Raw genomic sequence first — 22347 nt, 5'->3', positions numbered from 1 at the left:
TTTGGAATAAACCCCTTTGAAATCACTAGTTATAACGATTTTGCGAAAGGTGGCCGGTAACTGGAGACAACCGCAAATAGGGAACTGTAATAGGGTACAGTATAATATTAATATAAACTGTTTGAAATCACGAAAACATACATTAGGGCATATATTAACAAAATAAAATTTCACCAGCAGATTTAAAAGCACCAAACTCCATTGATTAAAAAAAAAATAATTCCTCAAATTAGAATTATATGTAAAAAAAATTGATTTTAAAACTAAAACGACGTGATTAGCAAATAAAATAGTAAAACTCTTAAAATGTATATAAGAGTCAACGGATGCGACGATTTGGCCCCAGGTTAAAATTGCCATAAAACAAATAATTAGCAAAAAAAACTTACGCCTTGCTGCTTATATTTTGAACTTCAAGTACGCAGCATATTATGTAATATGTACTAGAGCCTACTATTGCACGTGTATTAAGGTACACGTGCTACACGTGTATTTAAATAATTCGTGCCGAAGCACGTGTATTTGTAAATACACGTGTATTTATATTTACACGTGTATTTATATTTACACGTGTATTTATATTTACACGTGTAAATAGCGTTCGAACAGGTAGATTTGGTGGCTATTTCCTAAAATATGTATTATATTGAATGAAAAGGATATTGTTCAGGTTTTTGCGGTTATTGGCTAGATTTACACATTGAAATTACACGGAAAATTTAATTGGAAATTCTTATTCAACCCTAGCCATATAAATCTTGGAAAAAAATTTTGACCCGATTCCCATTATCGTATCGAACTGAACTTTGTACACATATGAAGTTTGGATTGCAACGCAATATTTTGGGGTCCGAACTCAGGGGAGGGGCATTGGGGGGTTGAAACACCCCAAATCTATTTTATCCCATTCTAAATATCGCAAAAGCTTTTGTAGGTAAATTGCAAGAGAGGGGCTTTGGGAGCTCATACCACCCAAGCAAATTATCATCTTCTTTCAAATATTATACGACTAAAAAGTAAAAAAATAAAGCAGATTAGATTAGATTACCAAGCAACAAAACATATAAAATAATTAAATTGACTCCATGGAGTCCCTTTAAATGCCGTCCAAGGGCTCCGGTTGTTCCACCGGGACAAGAAAAACGGTTGTTTTGTTGTGAACTACATAAGTCACAGTAGGCATTTGTCCCTTCTCGGTGGGCATATTGCCATACCCAACTCCTTGGCTTCATATTTTAGTTTTATTTTAAAATTTATTTTGATTAAATTTGTCGCTTTATTTATAAAACACCTTTTACACTTTCACTATGAACTTAGTAAACCATATGATCTTCAAATAAACGGTGATTAACAAAAAAAAAAAACATGTAACAGTTGGTACACTTTCTTCTGAGAAAGACACAGTAGGCAATATGCAAATATATCTTGGAAAAATTTATTAGCTTTTTTTAATGAAAAGGCACATCATTATTTTTAATTTTTGAATAAATTATTTATAAGGTCTTCAAAAAGTTCAAATACTATTTTTCCAATTCGAACTATTTATTTGCACAATAATCTTCAGTTGTTTAGTTTTAAAAACTTTTATTTTACCCCCAAAAAGCAAAAAAATCATTTTGTTTCGTATTTACACGTGTAAATATAAATACACGTGTATTTAATAAATACACGTGTAAATAAGATACACGTGTAAACGTTTTTAAGATACACGTGTACACTGTACACGTGTATCGGGTACACGTGTAATTAAATACACGAACAAAATCGAAGGCTCTAATATGTACATTGTACATTTCACATTAAAAAATGTTTTTATATTTATGTCTTGTTTAGGAAACAAAAAGCATTGTTAAGTTATTTTTTTTTTGCGATTCCCCGTGGTATTCCGTTATGATGTGTCATTTGAAGATTGTGACTGTGAAGATCGTCTTAAAAAATGTTTTAATTTTTATCTTGTTTAGGAAAAAAAAGCATTTCCAAGTTATTTCTTTTTTAGATTCCCTCCTAGGTATTCCGTTCTGATGTATCATTTGAAGGTTGTGATTGAAATATGTTGGGTCATTATACACTGCAAATATTTTCATCCCAATCCTTTTCTCTATTTATAATTAAATTATGCAAAATGCAGTACACAAGCACTGTTTGATACATTTTTGTTGACTTTTTTCAATGTAATTAAGATCTGGAATTACTTCTTTAAAATGCCGAAAGCATGTTCTATGCAAACTCTCGTTGAACTGAAGGAAGTATAGAATTTTTTTTCTCGGTAGTTATCTTTGTATGGAACCATCAAATATTTAAATAGTGGGTATACAGAATTTGCGATTTGTGGCCTATAATGTGCACCTTAACGTTAAGATAATGTAAATGCAAGGTTTATGATTACCTACCTACTTGCATAGTTTTTGTAAAATTTCCTTTTCGATGGTAGGATCGGTGCAAGGATCCTTTTTTGGAGTAGGGATGTTCAAATGAGTTCCGTCCATTCTATGCAACCGATGATGAGTAGAAACGGATTTTCTCTACCATTTGCAAAATCCTCCATAGTTATCATTTGTTGTGAGAGTGATGGCCAAAGTATTTAATTTTTCAATTTGGAAATCACGTTCATTGCTTTTAGAAAAATCTTAAGATGCCTTTTCCTGCCGTTACATAAGTTCCATAGAGTAATGTATAAGCATTTTTCTATGGATAGTCCGATCCGGCCAGTATGCGGTTTTTTCAAATAGGGGATCCAGTTCCCGACACAGTTCCTAAAGATATACCTAATATAAAACACTATTTGGAATATGAGCTCACATAAATATTGAGCTGCTCATTTTAAAATGACTTTGGAATACATCATCTGGATTACATTCAATTATATTGAAGTACCTATTTAGTTATTTTTGGAACTTTTTTTTTCCAATAATTTTATTGCCCGAAATTATCACTTTTACGGTCATTATAATCGATTAATGTTTTCAATAAGAGAAGTTTCATCAAAAAATTGTTCAACCTACCAATAAAAACTCCAAATTATGCTATTTATGTACTTAGAAACAGGTTTAACCAAAATTTTTACTAGTACTCTTAAAACACAAGCCGACTATATTCTAAAAGTACTCGACTTCCCCGAATCATGACTCGTACGGAAAATGCTCCAGTATGAAATCCGAAATAAAGATTGGTGGATGGAGAAATGGCGAAATCTTGGCGAAGTCTATGGAGAAAATACCAACATAATTCCCGGCGATAGAATAACACTAAAAGATCGGTTGTATCGTACAATTAGCCCAGGGAAATTAGTAATTTAAATCGCATTTTTCGCGGGACAAAATTTTTTTCATGGAATGTGTTCGGGTGGTTGTCCTTATCATAAAAGTCAATTTGTTGGGAAAATTGGAGGTTGGGAACAGCCGCCATCTTGGAAAAGAGATTGGTAGTGTTTTTATTGAATAGCTCTATTGTTATTCATTTTAACAGAAAATGACAAAGGTAGGACTTATTAACAATAAAATTATCTAAACAATGATATACAAAACAATTCCGTGAGTTGATTAAATAAAATTTTATAGTTGGTCAAAGTGCGGGTTTGTATCGCAAGGTTGGGACAAAATGACATTTTTTCATATATCTGACGAACTTTTGATTTGTTTGGATAATTCTTCAAGAATGAATTGTAGTACTTATAATTACCTATAAAATGAGCCCACAATCGTTATTGTCACCATCGTATTGTAGAAGTAATCTAACTCCGAAACTCTCCATGTACTAGTCAAAAGTAAGAAAAAAGCTGTTTTTTTGCTCATAGGCCGAGAAAATTTTGGGAGTAGAGGTATAACCAAAAATTAAGTACGCAGTTTTGCAGCCATACGCATGTTAATGTCGATTTTAAAGGTCTGACAACTCTAATTTTGAGCTTTATACGGTTTTTGGGGGGTTAAATACCGTAAGTTTTCCAGTTAACGTGAATGGGCTAAATTTATACTATTTGAAATTATAAATATACAAGCTGATGCTCTATTATTTTTCCTAAATCTGAACACCCCAATCTTGAGGATGTGACCTATAGAACTCAAGATATGTATAAGCCGTTTATACGATTATGTTTTAGAGGCTTTTTTGTTTCGATTTTTGTTTGTTTATTGGAATTGAAAAGCCTGATATGGTTAGTTAAAAAAGCTTATATCGTGAGTTCTATTAACCCCATAGCCGAGATTGAGGTGTCCAGATTTAGGAAAAATAATAGAGCATCAGCTTGTATATTTATAATTTCAAATAGTATAAATTTATCCCATTCACGTTAACTGGAAAACTTACGTTATTTAACCCCCCAAAAACCGTATAAAGCCCAAAATTAGAGTTGTCAGACCTTTGAAATCGACATTAACACGAGTATGGCAGCAAAACTGCGTACTTATATTTTGGTTATACCTCTACTCCCAAAATTTTCTCGGCCTACTAGCAAAAAACTAGCTTTTTTCTCACTTTTGACTAGTACATGGAGAGTTTCGGAGTTAGATTACTTCTACAATACGATGGTTACAATAACGATTGTGAGCTCATTTTATAGGTAATTATAAGTACTATAATTCATTCTTGAAGAATTATCCAAACAAATCAAAAGTTCGTCAGATATATGAAAAAATGTCATTTTGTCCCAACCTTGCGATACAAACCCGCACTTTGACCAACTATAAAATTTTATTTAATCAACTCACGGAATTGTTTTGTATATCATTGTTTAGATAATTTTATTGTTAATAAGTCCTACCTTTGTCATTTTCTGTTAAAATGAATAACAATGGAGCTATTCAATAAAAACGATACCAATCTCTTTTCCAAGATGGCGGCTGTTCCCAACCTCCAATTTTCCCAACAAATTGACTTTTATGATAAGGACAACCACCCGAACACATTCGATGAAAAAAATTTTGTCCCGCGAAAAATGCGATTTCATGCCCATATTTTGACTAATTTCCCTGAGCTAAATACCAAAGTTTGAAGATAATCAGAGAGCGTTGCTTGTAGCGGAAGCCCAGCAGTTGGATAGCAAATTCTTGTACTCAAAACTCAAGTTTAATCTAGAAGCTGATAACTATTTTTGTGATTTGCATACCAACAAATCTCCTTAATATTTAAAACTAGATGCGAGGTCCTTGGGCTAAACGGTGCACCATATAATGGAAGTTTTGATCGGTTTTGCACATTGTGTAACCCCAAATCAAAATAGGACTGCTTTCACTTTATTGGAGTGTGCCCAATTTATGCAGTACAAAGACAACAATATTTAGGAGCCAAATATTTAATGGTGCAAGAAACAGTTGATTTGCTTAATGGCCCGAACTGGAAAAATCTTTATTTATTCTTAAAAAGTGCATATAAATATAGAATGTTAGGTGTGTTTTTTATTACAACCGGTCTTAACTAGACAAAAAAAACGCAGTCTGGGCTAAGCAATTTACATGTTAAATACAACAACACCTTAGCCCCTTGGGCTTAGTTGTTTAGCCCACAGATTTCTCTGGGCTTAACTTTTTGAACAGTTTTAAATCTGTGCTACCAAACTAATTTTTTTCATAAATTGTTTAGAATTTGTTTAAAAACGTGAAAACTCACGTTTGGAAGGACAAAATGTATTAAAATAGTTTTGCTAGCATACATTTTTGTATCTCTTTGTAAAACATACATGAAAAATACAAGGAAATGACGAAAGCGAAAAATATGACATTTCTAAATTTTTGTTGTGTCTGCTGTTTTCGGAACATTCAATATACAATACAGTGCTGCCAAGATTTCAGGTTAAGCCCCGGGCGTTTTTTTTTATCCAGTTAAGATCGGTGGTAATAAAAAACACACCTGTTATTGATAGCTGATTTTGATTAAAACAAAATTGTAATTTAAACTTCTTAAACCAAAAAAACAAAAGAATTAAATTGTTAAAATATTATTGCCAACTGAGCTGACGGCAATGCCATAGCTTATAAATTCATTTTTATAATAATCATGTAATTACTTTATAAAATCAATAAATGAATTACTTACTTACTTACTTACTATTACTTACTTAAAAGAACGTCTATCATAAAATAAATAAAAGAAAAAGGATTTTTTAACGTCAAATAAATAACAGATAAGCATGATGCATCGCATTAGCAACAGCTGCAACAGCATTGTAAAAAAAGCAGTGATGTCGAATCACTGCACATAAGAAGCGTAGAGACAAATACGAAATGAAAACTTTATTTTCCGCAATTCAAAAAAAACCAAAAACACAAAAATTCATAACGCATGAACACTAAACGTTCTTCGCGTGTGAACAGGCACTCGGAAATCATTTAAATAAATATTGTACACAATTTTCATTTATTCTCATAAAGATAGATCCAATTAAATTAAATACTACACATATATTTAAATATGTGCAGGTACACGTCTAAGATCGAGAGGTCTAGTATGTATAAAGTTAAAAAACAGAATGAGTTGCATTTGTTATTTTTTTATTTAAAACAAAAAACTGGTATACTCTGTTCGATAAAAATTGGCAGTATGGCTAAGTATGCGTGAAAAATCGTACATTTTTGGCTAGGTGTGCGTAAAAACACCGTGGCTACACTATGTGTGTTTTTCACATTTATTCACGAATACAAAAGACATTACAACAACACGAAATAAACAAATGTGTTTTGGGGGGGTAAAACGTACGAAAGTTTCCCATCTCCTTTGTGTATCTGTGCACTTAAGCATGCACTGATCGTTGTCTGCTGCTTTTCAACCCTCACACATATTCACAGTTGCCTTTTTCTATTTCGTAACTCACTTCGTATTTTTTTCTTACTTTTTCAATGGATTTCTTAACAATGAGTATTATCGTGTTGAGTTTGACTTTTGCATTTCTTTTAAAGTTTTGCAAATGAGTCAAAATGCAGTTATAAAAATCAAAGCCATTTTATTTGAGGAAGAATATTATTTGCATAGATTCTCGTACCGGGCGGTAGGTTTGTTGATTTTGAGAGTTATTTTTGTGCATTATTGTGATAATATTGTTGTTCTGTTGTTGATCTATTGTTGTGTGGTTTGTTTTTTCTTGTTGTGCTTTTGTTGTGTTGTTTGTATATTATCTTTGTGATTTTGTTGTGTTGTCTGTGTTTTATTGTTGTGCTTCTGTTGATTAGTGCAAATTTAAAATGGCTTCAACATCAACATGCTCAAAGGACTTGACACTTGAGTGCCGAAAAAAAAGAGATAGTTGGGGCGAGAAAAGTAATTTGTAAGAACCTGCAAAGTAAAACCGAGGCTGTAAACAGGTTGTTGATATTTTTTCTGTATCTGAACGAACAGTGTAAAGACTTCTAAAGGAAAATAGCACCAAAGGCCACAACTCACCACCAAAAAAGAAAAACCAATCTGGTCGCAGAATTAAAATTGATGATTTTGATAAATGTGCAATCAGACAAATTGTTCACCAGTTTTTTTCAAATAATGAATTACCGACGCTGGATAAAATACTGAATGAGGTAAAACTGAATGTTAACATCAACAAAATCAGCAGGTCTTACTTGCATACGATTTTGACAAAAAATCTAGGCTTTAAATTTGCCAGGCGTCAGCGTAAAAGTGTTTTATTAGAAAGAAACGACATCATCGCATGGAGAAGGCGATACTTGCGTGAAATAAAAAAACTGAGGGAACAAAACCGCAAAATCTATTACACTGATGAAACCTGGCTAAACGAAGGGCACACAAATGATAAAGTTTGCCAAGATCCGTCCATATTAACACCTCGGCAAGCGTTCACAGAGGGTTTATCAACAGGTTTGCGTTCACCATCGGGAAAAGGTAAGAGGCTAATAATAACGCACATAAGAAGCTCTACAGGTTTCGTAGACGGCGGACTCCTAGGCTTCGTTTCTGGAAGCAGTGGGGATTATGACGAAGACATGAACGCCGACGTATACGAAAAGTGGTTCAAGAAAACACTTACATACGTGCCTGGATCCCAACTCAGTTATTGTCCTAGATAACGCATCATATCATTCACGAAAGAAAAACAAAGCTCCGACTACAGCAACAAAAAAAAAACGACATAAAGATTTGGCTACGATCAAACAACATTTCTTTCGAGGATGATATGGTTAAGGCAGAGTCGTTGAGCATCGTGAAGCACCATAAAACCGAGTATGAAACCTACATCGTTGACGATATGGCCCAAGCTGCAGGACACAAAGTGCTTCGCTTGCCTCCTTACCACTGTGAGCTTAATCCAATAGAATTGGTTTGGGCTCAAGTGAAAGGATTCGTGGCAAGTCAAAACAAGTCTTTTAAGTTGGCAGAAATAAAAGGCCTTTTCGAAAGGGCAATACAAAACATTGGCGCTGAAAAATGGCATAGGATTGTCCAACACGTTGAGCAGGTGGTTGAGCCAAAAATGTGGGAAATGGACGTTTTTTCGGAAGATGCTGTGGAAAGGCTCATCATTAATTTAGATGAAGAGAGCAGCAGCAGTAACTACTCTTCGGATTAAAGTGTATATATATGTAAATATTATGAAACATGAATTTTTATTTATTTTTGTTATGCTTGTTTATTTTATTCTTTTGTTATCTTGATATTTATGAATAAATTTTTATTTTTTGTTTGTTTTTTATTAAAAAGGGATTAGGCTTACTGGGGATACCCTTCAAAAACGCGCCATTTATCTTACCTCTTGGTGGTGTGGAAAAAGATACATTTTATTTAATTTTCATATAAAATAAAAAACGAAATGAAATTTCAATGTAAAAAAGAAGAATGGTAACCCTGCAGTTATTTCTTTTAGCTTTTTCGAATTCAAAATGCGCATTACGGCAACCCTGTAAGAGCTTTTTTGAGAAAGGTACTTATGGGTAGGCCAAGAGTGCGAACGAGATGCAGATATCCCTATCTTCCCTGTACTGCCAATTTTTATCGGGCAGAGTATAGTTAGATTTAATTAGATTCACATAAGTAAATACAAATACAAGGTAAATAGAAGAAATTGTGACAACTATAAAAAAGAGGTTATCAAAATTGTTTTATTTAAAGAGTCCGTTTGTGTTTATCTGTGGATTTCATAGGGCGGTTTTGATAACTCGGGTCATTGTTATGTCCATACTGCATTTGGAATAATTCCTTCTCTGCTCGTGTTTGGGGGCGTTAGGGTTTCCTCACATAGAAAATCTGTGGGAAGATCAACCAGGAACCCCTATTAGAAAAAATAAAATTGTAAAATATAAATGTGCAAAGATTGAACGCTATATTTTACTTGAATGTTTTTAACCATAGCCGTTGCCGTTTCCGGATCCGTTTTGCATAAAGCTGGCTGTTCGTTATACTTTTTAAAACTCGAAAAAGATTTAACTAAGTTATTTGGCACACATTTAAAAACTGTATCGTATATGTCAGTGTTACGTTTAGAAGTTCTCCTCCAGATTCCATTATAGAACTGATCTATAACCGGGTCACTTACATCTATTAACATGCGATCAGCATTAGGTTCCAATAGTCCTAAAATTTTATTATTGGAAAATTATTCCTTATGTTGATATATGTACACAATGAAATTAAACTTACCTAAGTGTTCTTTGAAGAGATATTTCCTTAAACGTCCTGCAAAAATACCACTTCGAAGCTGCTGAATATTCATTCGGCCATCTTCAAATTCATTGTCCTAGAATCAATAACATAAAAACATTATATAGGTATGGGAAAAAATGTACTACATACAAGGTTGACTCTAGCTTAATTAGCGCCCTGTCCATATAATGGAAGATTTTGGCAGAGAAATAAAATAAATCAAAACTAAACTAATACCATTTTCGTAGATTTATATTTGGTATTGCGGGCTGTTTTGGTCAATTGATTTTAAATGCAAATAAAAAACTTTATTCCATCTTTTACCACAAATGCCACACTCAGGAACATTTTCACGAACACCAAAGCTCCGATTGAGAAGAACCAACAACACAACGTTGTCTATGAGGTTTGCTGCGGGGGGACAGAAAGGGAGACGTGCAATTTGTCTTACATCGGAACAACAAAAAGACAACTGGGTATAAGATTGACGGAGCACAAAGGGGACATAAAAAAGAAGAAACCATCAACAGGGCTATCACAACATGTAATTGATAGCGGCCACATACCAAATTTCGATGATGTAAGAGTACTCGACAAAGAGAAGAGAATGACGACGAGGTATACTCTTGAAAGCTTGCGCATACAACAAAAAATAAGAAGAACGATGAACACTCAAGAAGATCGAGACAACACCATTGTAAGCTACGCATTAGCAATAAAATAAGTACCTGAACTACACTGTGATAATTTATGTTTGTCTTTTTAATTTATTAGTCTCTTGTTTTTAATGTTAATTTATTAAATAGCTAGTTTATATTTTTCTTTCATTTTCATTTTTCTTTTTCAAACGAAGTAAAAATAAGATTTAAAAAACAAAACAAAAAAACAATGTAAAATACAAATACAACAACTACAAAAACAACATGTAAGTTTTCTTTTTTTTTTTTTTTGTTTTGTTTTAAATTAGACAAATTGTATAAAATAATAAACAAAAAAAATTTTTCTCATAATGTTAAATAAAGATCTTAAAAAAAACCCCTGAAGAAGTCGTGAGTAGCGACGAAACGTTGGGTAAAAGATGGAATAAAGTTTTTTATTTGCATTTAAAATCAATTGACCAAAACAGCCCGCAATACCAAATATAAATCTACAAATATTCAGTAAAAAATTGGTCACACAAAACATACATATATAATACCATTTTCGTTTGGTAGTTCTTAGAACGGTCCGGAACTCTCTGATCCAGAATGCCAAACGCACAAACTTGGGTACGGGTACTGCATTTTGATTCTGAAGTTAAGGTTACTTTGTATTTGTGAATCGTCAAATGCTAAAAAGTTATCCATTATCTTTATTTTCTTAACTTTTTTTCAATATAATTTAAAGTTTGTGTTTATTCAGAAATAACAACAAACAGTGACATTTAATTATTTTGACGTCTAATGTGTGAACATGTGTGCGTGATTCTCGTTTTGATTTGGTCTAAAAATTCGGAATCGATATTCTCTTCTTTTCAAGATTAGAAGTGTCATTGATTGCCAAAGGAACAGTTTCAGAATAGTTCGGGGTGGTTCTGGACAATTCCGGGCGACCAAACGAAAATGCTATAAAACGCTACATATACAAATATTATTGAATAGCAATTTTAAATCATATTTTTTTATATTTGTTACGTAGTCTGTCATCAACATTCCCGAATTCCAATCCTAATGCAAAACAAAGAAAAAAAAGTATCTGAACTGCAGGTTTACAATCCACAAATTAAACCTATCCACTTCGATTGCAAGTTAGGCCAGTCATTAGGTGTATTTTTTATTACCACCGGTCTTAACTGGACAAAAAAAACGCAGTCGGGGCTAAGGAATTTACATGTTAAATGCAACAACACTTTAGCCCCTTGGGCTTAGCTGTTAAGCCCGGAGAATTCTCTGGGCTTAACTTTTTCAACAGATTTAAATCTGTGCTACCAACTCAACTTGTTCGTAAATTGTTTAGAATTTGTTTAAAAACATCAAAACTGATGTTTGGAAGGACAATTATTATTTTAAATATTTATTTAATAGTTAGTTGAACTTTTTTTTTTTTTAAACACACAAGAAACCCCAAAAGCGAAAAATATGACAACTTTGTATTTTTTTGTGTCAGCTGATTTCGGAACATTTATTATGCAGTGCTGCCAATTTTTCTCGCTAAGCCCCGAGGCGTTTTTTTTAACCAGTTAAGCCCGGTGGTAATAAAAAACACACCTATTATGTCGGAAAAAACGGCTTAGAAATGCAAAATGACCGAGAAAGCTAAATTTTGGATATGTTGTAGGGGATGCTTAAAAAAGCTTAACCTGAAGTTTTCGACCAAGATTTCCTATGAGCTTTTTTGACAATAACTCGGCTATGAATATCCAAAAAAATATTAAAATCGAATTTGTAGACTCTGTTCAGACCTACAATTTCGTATTTTTTTTTGACATTAAAAAAAACATGAATGATTTTTTTTTTTCACAACCGAACGAGCGGCTTGCTTGGCGGTGGGTGCGGACTAAACGACTTTGCGGGCGGCTTGAGGTCGTAATTTTTGTCAAAAAAAAAAAAAAAATAAAAATACGAAATTGTAGGTCTGAACAGGGTCTACAAATTTGATTTTAAAATTTTTTTTGAGTATTCATCACCAAAAAAAAGATAATGTCAAAAAACAAATCACATATCGTAAATTTTTGACTTTTTTGATCGATATCTCGAAAACGGTTCATGATACGCAAAAAATGTGTATGCATGAATTGTAGAACATGGTAAAAGCTACAAAAAAGCACCTTGTAAAATTTTTGTAATTTAGCTTTCTCGGTCATTTTGCATTTCTAAGCCGTTTTTTCCGACATAATGACTGGCCTAACTTGCAATCTTGCAATACATATCAAACAAGAAAGAGAAATAGGCATATACCAACCTACTTGCAGTTAATAACATCAAACTCCAAACTCAGAAAAAAAAAATAATGCTTATAGACCGAGAGCCGGAAGCATATTTTGGCAGTTTTGGTATAACCGAAATTCGAGTGTGTACATATGTAGATATGCACCACAGTATGTTAACGCAAAAAGTCTGGCAGTGATCTTTTTCAGCTTTCCCTTGCCAGACGCATCCAAAGTGCAGTAAAAAATCAACTTTTGGCGTTTTGGTATAACCGAATAAATGATATACGAAAAAATCCCCTGATTTCAAAACTGTGGGTACCAGAAGTTTTGTTTTCAGCTTTTCCCCCGCTTTAAAGCATTTTGAAGTGAATTTTTCTAATAAAAAACCTAATAGCTTATTTTCTGTTAGGAATAACCGTATGATGGTAAGAAATTAATATTCTATGTCTATTCCAGGTCTAGAAAATATAAGTTTGAGCAAGCTATTTTTCAGCTTTCCCTCTGCCAGACGCCCTTAAAGGTTTCCCAAACAGGTTTTTCCATACAAAAAACACCTAGTTTCTGTTTTTTTCTTATAAAAATTGAAATAATATTTCTTTGTTTAGAGTAACCATAAGATGGCCAAATATTAACTTTCTCTGCCTTTTCCTGATTTAGAAAATGTAAGTTTAAGCCAGTTTTTTTTTCAACCTTCCCTCTGCCAGACGCCCCAAAAGGTATCTCAATAGTACCTACTTCTTATTTTTGTTATATCTCTTTTACTTGAGCGTTTTTTAAAAAATTTGTTCGTAGTAAAAGTTGTAGATCTTTTTATTACCTTCATTTGTTACAATATTGGTTTTTCGATTTGACAGACCGTTTTCGATCTGTAGGAAAAAAACTTCAAAAAAATTGCAATTTTTTGTATACGGACAAACAAAATGACTTTTGGTGCGATTGTACAAAATGTGGTTTAGCCTCGTGTCCTTATGCTCTTTCGAGCCCTGAAGTCAAAATGCATTTCGGATTTTTTCCCAGACCCCCATATAACAAAATCTCACTTTACCGTACTATTAATGCATTAATTTTTCAATTCGGCCATTCCATTCGCATTTTTAGCACGTTTTCACGATTATTATCCAGTTTATCTCGGTGAAGAAGCAATATTTTTTTTTGCAACTTTTTCCCAGACCCCCATATAACAAAATCTCACTTTACCGTACTATTAATGCATTAATTTTTCAATTCGGCCATTCCATTCGCATTTTTAGCACGTTTTCACGATTATTATCCAGTTTATCTCGGTGAAGAAGCAATATTTTTTTTTGCAACTTGGTGCGTCTTAAGGGCTAATTATAAAGTTGAAGTTCTAGAAGTTTCAAGAAAAACCAATTCAAAATAGCTAAATTATTAACAGACAAAAACGGTAACGGAGAAGACTTGTACGCGTCTTCTCCGTTACCGCTTTATCTGTGAATAATTTGGCTACGTTTTATTAGTTTTTCGTGAAACTTCTAGAACATCAACTTTATCATGAGCCCTTAAGACCCACCAAGTTTCAAGCAAAAAGATTGCTTCTTCAACGAGATAAACTGGATACAAGGTCAACATGTCTTCTCCGTTACTTTGGAATGACCGATTATAAAAGGAAATGTAAATATTTATTACAGTTTAGAAAAAAATTAAAAAGTATTTCATATTGGAAGAACTTTTTTAATAGAAATTTTGAAAAAAAAATTTTAAGTTCAACATTTAAATATAAAGTTATTTTTTATTTATTCAATAGCCCTTATTGTTGAAAGTTAAACGAAGGGCACACAAATGATAAAGTTTGCCAAGATCCGTCCATATTAACACCTCGGCAAGCGTTCACAGAGGGTTTATCAACAGGTTTGCGTTCACCATCGGGAAAAGGTAAGAGGCTAATAATAACGCACATAAGAAGCTCTACAGGTTTCGTAGACGGCGGACTCCTAGGCTTCGTTTCTGGAAGCAGTGGGGATTATGACGAAGACATGAACGCCGACGTATACGAAAAGTGGTTCAAGAAAACACTTACATACGTGCCTGGATCCCAACTCAGTTATTGTCCTAGATAACGCATCATATCATTCACGAAAGAAAAACAAAGCTCCGACTACAGCAACAAAAAAAAAACGACATAAAGATTTGGCTACGATCAAACAACATTTCTTTCGAGGATGATATGGTTAAGGCAGAGTCGTTGAGCATCGTGAAGCACCATAAAACCGAGTATGAAACCTACATCGTTGACGATATGGCCCAAGCTGCAGGACACAAAGTGCTTCGCTTGCCTCCTTACCACTGTGAGCTTAATCCAATAGAATTGGTTTGGGCTCAAGTGAAAGGATTCGTGGCAAGTCAAAACAAGTCTTTTAAGTTGGCAGAAATAAAAGGCCTTTTCGAAAGGGCAATACAAAACATTGGCGCTGAAAAATGGCATAGGATTGTCCAACACGTTGAGCAGGTGGTTGAGCCAAAAATGTGGGAAAAGGACGTTTTTTCGGAAGATGCTGTGGAAAGGCTCATCATTAATTTAGATGAAGAGAGCAGCAGCAGTAACTACTCTTCGGATTAAAGTGTATATATATGTAAATATTATGAAACATGAATTTTTATTTATTTTTGTTATGCTTGTTTATTTTATTCTTTTGTTATCTTGATATTTATGAATAAATTTTTATTTTTTGTTTGTTTTTTATTAAAAAGGGATTAGGCTTACTGGGGATACCCTTCAAAAACGCGTCATTTATCTTACCTCTTGGTGGTGTGGAAAAAGATACATTTTATTTAATTTTCATATAAAATAAAAAACGAAATGAAATTTCAATGTAAAAAAGAAGAATGGTAACCCTGCAGTTATTTCTTTTAGCTTTTTCGAATTCAAAATGCGCATTACGGCAACCCTGTAAGAGCTTTTTTGAGAAAGGTACTTATGGGTAGGCAAAGAGTGCGAACGAGATGCAGATATCCCTATCTTCCCTGTACTGCCAATTTTTATCGGGCAGAGTATAGTTAGATTTAATTAGATTCACATAAGTAAATACAAATACAAGGTAAATAGAAGAAATTGTGACAACTATAAAAAAGAGGTTATCAAAATTGTTTTATTTAAAGAGTCCGTTTGTGTTTATCTGTGGATTTCATAGGGCGGTTTTGATAACTCGGGTCATTGTTATGTCCATACTGCAGTTGGAATAATTCCTTCTCTGCTCGTGTTTGGGGGCGTTAAGGTTTCCTCACATAGAAAATCTGTGGGAAGATCAACCAGGAACCCCTATTAGAAAAAATAAAATTGTAAAATATAAATGTGCAAAGATTGAACGCTATATTTTACTTGAATGTTTTTAACCATAGCCGTTGCTGTTTCCGGATCCGTTTTGCATAAAGCTGGCTGTTCGTTATACTTTTTAAAACTCGAAAAAGATTTAACTAAGTTATTTGGCACACATTTAAAAACTGTATCGTATATGTCAGTGTTACGTTTAGAAGTTCTCCTCCAGATTCCATTATAGAACTGATCTATAACCGGGTCACTTACATCTATTAACATGCGATCAGCATTAGGTTCCAATAGTCCTAAAATTTTATTATTGGAAAATTATTCCTTATGTTGATATATGTACACAATGAAATTAAACTTACCTAAGTGTTCTTTGAAGAGATATTTCCTTAAACGTCCTGCAAAAATACCACTGGGAAGCTGCTGACCATTCATTCGGCCATCTTCAAATTCATTGTCCTAGAATCAATAACATAAAAACATTATATAGGTATGGGATAAAATGTACTACATACAAGGTTGACTCTAGCTTAATTAGCGCCCTGTCCATATAATGGAAGATTTTGGCAGAGAAATAAAATAAATCAAAACTAAACTAATACCATTTTCGTAGATTTATATTTGGTATTGCGGGCTGTTTTGGTCAATTGATTTTAAATGCAAATAAAAAACTTTATTCCATCTTTTACCACAAATGCCACACTCAGGAACATTTTCACGAACACCAAAGCTCCGATTGAGAAGAACCAACAACACAACGTTGTCTATGAGGTTTGCTGCGGGGGGACAGAAGGGGAGACGTGCAATTTGACTTACATCCAATGCCGTCTTTACCATAAGGGCACACGGGGCCCGTGCCCAGGGCCTCCGTTCTCAGGGGGCCCCAAAAGAACGAAAATTTCTCTCACACATTTATTCTCAAAACATTTTTGTCGGGCAGACCATCTACCAAAAAAATTTAGTTTTTATATGGCAACCAAACAATCAAAATGAAAACAAATTATGTGGCGTTGCATGCGGACAAAATTTTAAATCCAAACGACCAAACCCAAATTCAATTTTCCAAGAAATAAGACAATAATATTTTCAAAAAAACAAGAAAAATATCTTTTTTTTTCACTGTAGGTAAGATTTTGTATATTATTTATTAATAAAAACAAAGAATTCTCTTCCATTACCTTTTTCCTTAAATAATAATTTCGTTTGAAGTTTGCAAAACTGTCAAATTTGTAGTGCGTGTTAAAATCAGTGTAAACATATGTGTAGATTCTTATTAAAAGACGAACAAAGAATCAATTCGTCGGCAAAACAACATCAATACTTTTTCCGTTGGAAAACGTTTAAGAAAAAACTATCGTCGACGGTACATCAATGTTTTGGTTCAAATGGAAAACGCCATGGTACAATGGTTTGCACCCCCAAAAATTTTTTTAATTTGAATTGCGAATTGCTCTCGTATTTAAAGATTGACACATAAAATTCATTAAATAACTTTAAAAAAAATTGTTAAAAAAAAAATAATTTTTTTTTAAAGTTTTCTTAATTTTAATATCAGTATAAACCTTTCTATGTCAATATTTTCATTAAAATCGGTTGTGTCGTTTACATTAAGAAATCGGTTCAATGGCAAGTAGGTACCGTTAATAACGGTCCAAAAAAATATTTTTCTTCTTTGAAAAGTGCGGCCTTATTTGCAGCATTAAATGTTTTTTTTTTCAAAACAAAATCGTTATCCGTTTTTGAGAAAATTGCAATATGTCGAAAACTTTATAATGGAGATATCCGTTGAAAATTAGACATTAAAATAAAAAGACAACAAAATAAAAAAAAGGACTCTTGGAAATTACGTACAAATCGGAACGATATATTGGCACCCCTTTTAAACCAACCATTACCTTTTAGCCAACCATTGTACTTTTTTTACTTTCCAAAAGGGCCCCAAAATCTTGTGTGCCCAAGGGCCCCAGGATAGTTAAAGACGGCCCTGCTTACATCGGAACAACAAAAAGACAACTGGGTATAAGATTGACGGAGCACAAAGGGGACATAAAAAAGAAGAAACCATCAACAGGGCTATCACAACATATAATTGATAGCGGCCACATACCAAATTTCGATGATGTAAGAGTACTCGACAAAGAGAAGAGAATGACGACGAGGTATACTCTTGAAAGCTTGCGCATACAACAAAAAATAAGAAGAACGATGAACACTCAAGAAGATCGAGACAACACCATTGTAAGCTACGCATTAGCAATAAAATAAGTACCTGAACTACACTGTGATAATTTATGTTTGTCTTTTTAATTTATTAGTCTCTTGTTTTTAATGTTAATTTATTAAATAGCTAGTTTATATGTTTCTTTCATTTTCATTTTTCTTTTTCAAACGAAGTAAAAATAAGATTTAAAAAACAAAACAAAAAAACAATGTAAAATACAAATACAACAACTACAAAAACAACATGTAAGTTTTCTTTTTTTTTTTTTTTTTTTTTTGTTTTAAATTAGACAAATTGTATAAAATAATAAACAAAAAAAATTTTTCTCATAATGTTAAATAAAGATCTTAAAAAAAACCCCTGAAGAAGTCGTGAGTAGCGACGAAACGTTGGGTAAAAGATGGAATAAAGTTTTTTATTTGCATTTAAAATCAATTGACCAAAACAGCCCGCAATACCAAATATAAATCTACAAATATTCAGTAAAAAATTGGTCACACAAAACATACATATATAATACCATTTTCGTTTGGTAGTTCTTAGAACGGTCCGGAACTCTCTGATCCAGAATGCCAAACGCACAAACTTGGGTACGGGTACTGCATTTTGATTCTGAAGTTAAGGTTACTTTGTATTTGTGAATCGTCAAATGCTAAAAAGTTATCCATTATCTTTATTTTCTTAACTTTTTTTCAATATAATTTAAAGTTTGTGTTTATTCAGAAATAACAACAAACAGTGACATTTAATTATTTTGACGTCTAATGTGTGAACATGTGTGCGTGATTCTCGTTTTGATTTGGTCTAAAAATTCGGAATCGATATTCTCTTCTTTTCAAGATTAGAAGTGTCATTGATTGCCAAAGGAACAGTTTCAGAATAGTTCGGGGTGGTTGTGGACAATTCCGGGCGACCAAACGAAAATGCTATAAAACGCTACATATACAAATATTATTGAATAGCAATTTTAAATCATATTTTTTTATATTTGTTACGTAGTCTGTCATCAACATTCCCGAATTCCAATCCTAATGCAAAACAAAGAAAAAAAAGTATCTGAACTGCAGGTTTACAATCCACAAATTAAACCTATCCACTTCGATTGCAAGTTAGGCCAGTCATTAGGTGTATTTTTTATTACCACCGGTCTTAACTGGACAAAAAAAACGCAGTCGGGGCTAAGGAATTTACATGTTAAATGCAACAACACTTTAGCCCCTTGGGCTTAGCTGTTAAGCCCGGAGAATTCTCTGGGCTTAACTTTTTCAACAGATTTAAATCTGTGCTACCAACTCAACTTGTTCGTAAATTGTTTAGAATTTGTTTAAAAACATCAAAACTGATGTTTGGAAGGACAATTATTATTTTAAATATTTATTTAATAGTTAGTTGAACTTTTTTTTTTTTTAAACACACAAGAAACCCCAAAAGCGAAAAATATGACAACTTTGTATTTTTTTGTGTCAGCTGATTTCGGAACATTTATTATGCAGTGCTGCCAATTTTTCTCGCTAAGCCCCGAGGCGTTTTTTTTAACCAGTTAAGCCCGGTGGTAATAAAAAACACACCTATTATGTCGGAAAAAACGGCTTAGAAATGCAAAATGACCGAGAAAGCTAAATTTTGGATATGTTGTAGGGGATGCTTAAAAAAGCTTAAAGCCTGGTACGCTGCTCGCGCTAAATTTTAGCTCCCATACAAATTATCGAAAATTTTTAGCCGAGATAAAATGGATCCCATACAAGTTATCGATAACTTGTATGGGAATTTTATATCAGCTAAAATTTAGCGCGAGCAGCGTACCAGGCTTAACCTGAAGTTTTCGACCAAGATTTCCTATGAGCTTTTTTGACAATAACTCGGCTATGAATATCCAAAAAAATATTAAAATCGAATTTGTAGACTCTGTTCAGACCTACAATTTCGTATTTTTTTTTGACATTAAAAAAAACATGAATGATTTTTTTTTTCACAACCGAACGAGCGGCTTGCTTGGCGGTGGGTGCGGACTAAACGACTTTGCGGGCGGCTTGAGGTCGTAATTTTTGTCAAAAAAAAAAAAAATAAAAATACGAAATTGTAGGTCTGAACAGGGTCTACAAATTTGATTTTAAAATTTTTTTTTGAGTATTCATCACCAAAAAAAAGATAATGTCAAAAAACATATCACATATCGTAAATTTTTGACTTTTTTGATCGATATCTCGAAAACGGTTCATGATACGCAAAAAATGTGTATGCATGAATTGTAGAACATGGTAAAAGCTACAAAAAAGCACCTTGTAAAATTTTTGTAATTTAGCTTTCTCGGTCATTTTGCATTTCTAAGCCGTTTTTTCCGACATAATGACTGGCCTAACTTGCAATCTTGCAATACATATCAAACAAGAAAGAGAAATAGGCATATACCAACCTACTTGCAGTTAAAAACATCAAACTCCAAACTCAGAAAAAAAAAATAATGCTTATAGACCGAGAGCCGGAAGCATATTTTGGCAGTTTTGGTATAACCGAAATTCGAGTGTGTACATATGTAGATATGCACCACAGTATGTTAACGCAAAAAGTCTGGCAGTGATCTTTTTCAGCTTTCCCTTGCCAGACGCATCCAAAGTGCAGTAAAAAATCAACTTTTGGCGTTTTGGTATAACCGAATAAATGATATACGAAAAAATCCCCTGATTTCAAAACTGTGGGTACCAGAAGTTTTGTTTTCAGCTTTTCCCCCGCTTTAAAGCATTTTGAAGTGAATTTTTCTAATAAAAAACCTAATAGCTTATTTTCTGTTAGGAATAACCGTATGATGGTAAGAAATTAATATTCTATGTCTATTCCAGGTCTAGAAAATATAAGTTTGAGCAAGCTATTTTTCAGCTTTCCCTCTGCCAGACGCCCTTAAAGGTTTCCCAAACAGGTTTTTCCATACAAAAAACACCTAGTTTCTGTTTTTTTCTTATAAAAATTGAAATAATATTTCTTTGTTTAGAGTAACCATAAGATGGCCAAATATTAACTTTCTCTGCCTTTTCCTGATTTAGAAAATGTAAGTTTAAGCCAGTTTTTTTTCAACCTTCCCTCTGCCAGACGCCCCAAAAGGTATCTCAATAGTACCTACTTCTTATTTTTGTTATATCTCTTTTACTTGAGCGTTTTTTAAAAAATTTGTTCGTAGTAAAAGTTGTAGATCTTTTTATTACCTTCATTTGTTACAATATTGGTTTTTCGATTTGACAGACCGTTTTCGATCTGTAGGAAAAAAACTTCAAAAAAATTGCAATTTTTTGTATACGGACAAACAAAATGACTTTTGGTGATTTGTACAAAATGTGGTTTAGCCTCGTGTCCTTATGCTCTTTCGAGCCCTGAAGTCAAAATGCATTTCGGATTTTTTCCCAGACCCCCATATAACAAAATCTCACTTTACCGTACTATTAATGCATTAATTTTTCAATTCGGCCATTCCATTCGCATTTTTAGCACGTTTTCACGATTATTATCCAGTTTATCTCGGTAAAGAAGCAATATTTTTTTTTGCAACTTTTTCCCAGACCCCCATATAACAAAATCTCACTTTACCGTACTATTAATGCATTAATTTTTCAATTCGGCCATTCCATTCGCATTTTTAGCACGTTTTCACGATTATTATCCAGTTTATCTCGGTGAAGAAGCAATATTTTTTTTTGCAACTTGGTGCGTCTTAAGGGCTAATTATAAAGTTGAAGTTCTAGAAGTTTCAAGAAAAACCAATTCAAAATAGCTAAATTATTAACAGACAAAAACGGTAACGGAGAAGACTTGTACGCGTCTTCTCCGTTACCGCTTTATCTGTGAATAATTTGGCTACGTTTTATTAGTTTTTCGTGAAACTTCTAGAACATCAACTTTATCATGAGCCCTTAAGACCCACCAAGTTTCAAGCAAAAAGATTGCTTCTTCAACGAGATAAACTGGAGACAAGGTCAACATGTCTTCTCCGTTACTTTGGAATGACCGATTATAAAAGGAAATGTAAATATTTATTACAGTTTAGAAAAAAATTAAAAAGTATTTCATATTGGAAGAACTTTTTTAATAGAAATTTTGAAAAAAAAAATTTTAAGTTCAACATTTAAATATAAAGTTATTTTTTATTTATTCAATAGCCCTTATTGTTGAAAGTTAAATAGCAAAAGTTTAAATTTCTTGTTTGCCAACATTTTTGAGAAAATCAATTATTTCAATGCAAAAATTATTATCAAAAAAACCCATTAAAATTGAAGTAATTTTTAATTTATTTTTTCAAAAGTGTGATATATTTATTACCTTTCCTATTGCGGAATTCAACTAATAATATTTATGGCCAACATTTTTTTTTAA

The 22347-nt window shown here is 32.9% G+C and overlaps 3 protein-coding genes and 2 pseudogenes across 7 annotated transcripts in view; 2 read left to right on the top strand and 3 right to left on the bottom strand.

Annotated features, from left to right (window-relative positions):
* Positions 1-2113: 2113 nt before the first annotated feature.
* On the bottom strand, positions 2114-6700 carry LOC129909060 (uncharacterized; annotated as a pseudogene).
* Positions 6701-8113: 1413 nt separating this feature from the next.
* Positions 8114-8506, top strand: LOC129909051 (uncharacterized). Its single transcript, XM_055985996.1, has one exon. The coding sequence runs from the start codon at positions 8114-8116 to the stop codon at positions 8504-8506; it is 393 nt and encodes a 130-aa protein (XP_055841971.1).
* A 481-nt stretch (positions 8507-8987) lies between these two features.
* LOC129906649 (phospholipase D1-like) lies at positions 8988-10388 on the bottom strand. The gene is made up of 3 exons (XM_055982484.1): positions 9574-10388; positions 9266-9507; positions 8988-9205 (listed from the first exon to the last, which is right to left on the bottom strand). The coding sequence occupies exons 1-3, from the start codon at positions 9644-9646 to the stop codon at positions 9104-9106; spliced, it is 417 nt and encodes a 138-aa protein (XP_055838459.1). The 5' UTR covers positions 9647-10388; the 3' UTR covers positions 8988-9103.
* Positions 9906-15142, top strand: LOC129909040 (uncharacterized; annotated as a pseudogene).
* A 403-nt stretch (positions 15143-15545) lies between these two features.
* LOC129906644 (phospholipase D2) overlaps positions 15546-22347 on the bottom strand; it is a 186939-nt gene continuing 180137 nt past the window's right edge. For all 5 annotated transcript variants that reach the window (XM_055982478.1, XM_055982474.1, XM_055982476.1 and 2 more), the window contains 3 exons: positions 16130-16226; positions 15822-16063; positions 15546-15761 (listed from right to left, as the gene is read on the bottom strand). In XM_055982478.1, coding sequence (XP_055838453.1) covers positions 15660-15761; positions 15822-16063; positions 16130-16226 — 441 coding nt within the window. In that variant the 3' untranslated portion in view covers positions 15546-15659. The remainder of the gene's footprint in view (positions 15762-15821; positions 16064-16129; positions 16227-22347) is intronic.

This window comes from Episyrphus balteatus, chromosome 1 (genome assembly GCF_945859705.1).
Source record: "Episyrphus balteatus chromosome 1, idEpiBalt1.1, whole genome shotgun sequence".
Taxonomy (NCBI): Eukaryota; Metazoa; Arthropoda; class Insecta; order Diptera; family Syrphidae; genus Episyrphus; species Episyrphus balteatus.
Note: the sequence above shows the minus strand (reverse complement) of the source record. Positions and strands in the feature narration are given on the sequence as shown.